At 36.0% G+C, this 4,314-nt stretch overlaps 1 protein-coding gene across 1 annotated transcript; it reads left to right on the top strand.

The window, feature by feature from the left end:
* Positions 1 to 120: 120 nt before the first annotated feature.
* LOC109222270 (ubiquitin carboxyl-terminal hydrolase 13-like) lies at positions 121 to 4,107 on the top strand (the record flags this gene model as incomplete). Its single annotated transcript, XM_019386640.1, has 13 exons — positions 121 to 253; positions 340 to 408; positions 500 to 610; positions 904 to 959; positions 1,044 to 1,221; positions 1,372 to 1,473; positions 1,554 to 1,625; positions 2,641 to 2,706; positions 2,865 to 2,930; positions 3,304 to 3,390; positions 3,511 to 3,627; positions 3,756 to 3,830; positions 3,976 to 4,107. Coding segments are annotated over 13 exons (1,249 nt in total), but the record flags the coding sequence as incomplete, so codon positions are not given.
* Positions 4,108 to 4,314: the final 207 nt, after the last annotated feature.

The following is a 4,314-nucleotide window of genomic DNA, read 5'->3' as shown; positions in this document are numbered from 1 at the left end:
TACTTAAGGAACCTCATGTTTAGAAAGTATTTTGGCATGTGACAAGGTCGTTTTTTTTTATGTAAGATTTTTTGTGACAAGGTCTAATGACAAGATTTATTCCCTTTTTTGCATTTCCAGATATGTTGGTAGGCTTTTTTTTTTTTTTTTTTTTTTTTTTTTTGTGAAGAGTACTAGTAAGCCAGTTGAAATACTTCCAAAACTGAATGAATTGGCTAGATTTGCTCCTGACCAAGAAATTGACCTTTTTGAGGTGTGTTACTGTTGCCTTCTCTCTGTTATTGATACAGTTATCGATCTTATTGACGTGACATGAGAATTTGTCTTTTTACTTTACAGGAAATAAAATTTGAACCTTCTGTCATGTGTGAAAGACTGGACAAAAAGGCTTCATTTCGATTTAGCCAGGTTTTTGTCTTCTGTTTTCCCCACCCAGTTGCTGAAAGCTCATATCTTCTCAGATGTAGATTTTCTTTTCTGACTGACTTAATTTTTATAGATTGAAGATGGTGACATTATATGCTTTCAAAAGAAAGCTTCTCCTGAAGTTGAAGAACAAGTCCGATTTCCGGATGTTCCTTCATATCTGGAATATGTAAAAAATCGCCAGGTGAATCCCGATACTGCTCCAGTTTTCGCTAAGCTGGTGATGCTCTTTATGTTGATGTTAATTCTTGTCCCTTATTTTTTGGGTTTATGGTCCTCTATGGTGGTTCCAAAGGAAATACGTTTCAAAACTCCCCTGGGTTTTTGCCTTGACTAGTTGCATTTTTTTTGTTACTGTATATGTGACATCTTTCTCGCCTTAATTTATGTTTTATGCTCGTGTACACCGTACAACTGGCTCTTTATGTTTTTCTTTCTCCATTTTTGATTCCTTAAATCTGAGTTCGTTGTTTACAGATTGTCCACTTTCGAGCACTGGAGAAACCGAAGGAGGATGATTTCTGTCTGGAGTTGTAAGTTTATTTGGTATCTTATCTTTCAATTTATTGCAAAGCATTTGCTTACATCTATAACTGTTTGTTTTTGTAAAATTACAGAGCAAAAAGTGATACATATGATGATGTAGTGGAGAGAGTGGCGCAACGGCTTGGTGTGGATGATCCCTCCAAAATTAGGCTTACTTCACACAACTGCTACTCTCAGCAACCCAAGCCTAACCCCATCAAATATCGGTCCGTGGATCATTTGGTAGACATGCTAATCCATTACAATCAGGTTTGTTAACATGAACTGACTTTATCTTGGGAGCACATGGTGACGTTTAACGCTTTACTCATCATAGAAGTGGACAGTGGTATACTATTTTGGTACGATCTAATGTGCCAATGGACTAACCACATTTCATTTTTTTTGGGTGGGTGATAGATTTCTGATATTCTTTATTACGAAGTTCTGGACATTCCTCTGCCAGAATTACAATGTCTGAAGACGCTTAAAGTTGCTTTTCATCATTCTACGAAGGATGAGGTGTGTCTAGTATGGCAAAATCATTTGAATCAAATCAAATTATTACTTTTCCTCATTACATATTTTTTCATTGCTTTCAGGTTGAAATTTTGAATGTAAGATTGCCTAAGCAGAGTACCGTGGGGGATGTTCTTAATGAAATCAAATCAAAGGTATAGATAGGTGTAGCAACTTGAATTGCAATATTGAGTCTATGAACGGAAGAAAGCAATTTCTGCACCCAGCAGGAAAAAAGCAGTTTCCTAATGTGGTAGATTTCTTATGTCTAGATGATTATGTATTTTAGGTACTTTATGCATTGCTGAATGTCGTTAGATGGATTCAGGTTCTGTGGAGAACATGTAGGAAAAGGATACAGTCTTGTCTAACTCGTGTTATTTATTTACCTTAATAATTGAAGAGTTGAACCGTCAACCTACCCCAACTTGTTTGGGATCGAGGCGTAGTATTAGTAATAATTGAAGAGTTGGTATTTGCATTCATCTCCTACACTACGCCAGTGTGTTTTTCTGCTACTTTGGTTAATACTTTTTCCCTCAATCAGATTGTCATATTTCGGTTCTCAAGGGTCAGATTGACAGTTTTTTTTATGCTAGATTGGCAATGATCAAATTGTCTTTTGAAAATAACATTTAGAGATTTAGAAGTGACATGAGAAGTACAAGTTAGCAACTTTTGCTTTTCAATTTGTTTGACCATAATTGAGTATGTGAAAGTTCACTATTTTTGACATGTGGGGGTTGGCAATCTTTTTGTGATTTTGTTTTACTTTGGAAGATGGCGATCTTTCTTTTTTTCAGGCAATGGGAGTACTCTCTTTCCCATCAGATTATCTTATTTAAAACCATTAATAAAGGATTTGTAGTGAATGTGCACCCTAATGTTTTTCATCAGTGTATATATTATGAAGAAAATCTTTCTACATGCATTTTTTTGAGGACATTTGCCTCCCTGTCTTCTCCCTGCATCCTATCTACAAAGGAAAAAGGAAAAGATCATGCGGAGCTTGACTGGCAATTCGAGATTTAGATCTGTCATGTATATTGTGCAACCAATATTATATGTCTAATGGTGGCTTCGTTTTAATGATGGCTTCTGTCTCTGTTTAATGATGGCTTCTGTTTCTGGTATGAGAATATAACTACTGGCATATGGTTGCTGCAACAGGTAGAGTTGTCCCATCCAAATGCAGAGCTTAGGTTACTGGAAGTCTTCTATCACAAGATTTATAAGGTGAGTAGTCCTATAAGTTCAATACTTTTATCTTTTATTATGTTTGTGCTGACATTTTAGTTTGATAGCTAAATGGCCTTTCAAGACTAGCACTGCTTGCTTAAATGTTCTTTTGTCTGTCTATCTAATGCATGCTTTCGTTATTGCTAATCTGCCAGATCTTTCCGCTCACTGAAAAGATTGAGAATATAAATGACCAGTATTGGACATTGCGGGCAGAGGAGGTTAGTTCTCTAGGTGTTGTCTGGCTGGTTTCTTCTTTCTTCTCTCTTCGTCATCTCCTTTTGGTCTTTTTACCTCTTTTTTTCAACAACAAAATAAAAAAAAACTGGTGAGGTTTTGAAAGTTTAAGCAGAGATTTGAATAAATATTCCATTCCCCCCCCCACCATTTTTCAAAATGGAGAATCTAGGGTCTGGGTTTTAATTTGATTGCTATGCTTTGCTGTGTCAGCTTTAATTGTTAGGCCTTCTGTTCCACCGACCTCTGCTTTAGACAGTTCAATCTGGGCAAGTAATGATGATATTTATGGCATAAGTTAGTCTTGTTTACTTGCTTACTACTGCATCTATTTTATTTTAATTTTTTTTTTTGCAGATACCAGAGGAGGAGAAAAATCTTGGTCCCCATGATCGTCTAATTCATGTTTACCATTTCACGAAAGAGACTCCACAAAATCAAATGGTATTACATATTGGCTTGATTGATGTTACCGATACACTGCTGCATCTGATGTTACTAAGATGTTACTGATACACTGCTGCATCTGATGTTGAAATTAGTAACTGGATTGGTTTTCTACAGCAAGTGCAGAATTTTGGAGAACCTTTCTTTCTGGTCATCCATGAAGGTGAAACTTTAGCGGAGATTAAAGTGCGCATTCAAAAGAAATTGCAGGTTCCAGATGAGGAGTTTTCTAAGGTACAGTGTGTGAGCACAAAGCTTTTGCTGCAGATGGAATCTGCTTGCATACTTATAGCATGGTGGTTTAGTTTTTGAAAGCCCTATGACTGACTTGGGGGTTGACTCTGTACTCTTTTGATGGCTAGTGGAAATTTGCATTTTTATCATTGGGGCGCCCGGAATACCTTCAGGATTCGGACATTGTATCTAGCCGCTTTCAGGTAGTGTATTGATGTTATCTTGTATTTTCTTCCTCCCCTTGGATTTCATTTTCAACTTCCGTATAAATGTTTGGGTCAGCTTTAGTTGTGTTCTCTTTGTTTCTAAATTCTGTCCATGCTGAAAATGCTTATATTCCTGTTGCAGAGGAGAGATGTTTATGGCGCTTGGGAGCAGTACCTTGGATTGGAGCATGCAGATAATACATCTAAGAGGCCATATGTTAGTCAGGTAAATTCTCTAGGTCTTATGGCTTCTGCATAACTCCAAGATACTAGGAGTTACCTTTTGGTTATCGAATTAAACATGCGAGTAACTCAATTGTACAACCCAAATTTTGGCTCCTCTTAAAGGGCTGTTAACTCTTATAGTTATTGATCTGAGCAGAACATATTCTTTTGTTAGCCATTATATATATATATATATATATATATATATATATATATATATATATATATATATATATATATATATATATATATATTA

Source organism: Nicotiana attenuata, unplaced genomic scaffold (genome assembly GCF_001879085.1).
Source record: "Nicotiana attenuata strain UT unplaced genomic scaffold, NIATTr2, whole genome shotgun sequence".
Lineage (NCBI taxonomy): Eukaryota > Viridiplantae > Streptophyta > Magnoliopsida > Solanales > Solanaceae > Nicotiana > Nicotiana attenuata.
This window is presented reverse-complemented; position numbering and strand designations above follow the sequence as displayed.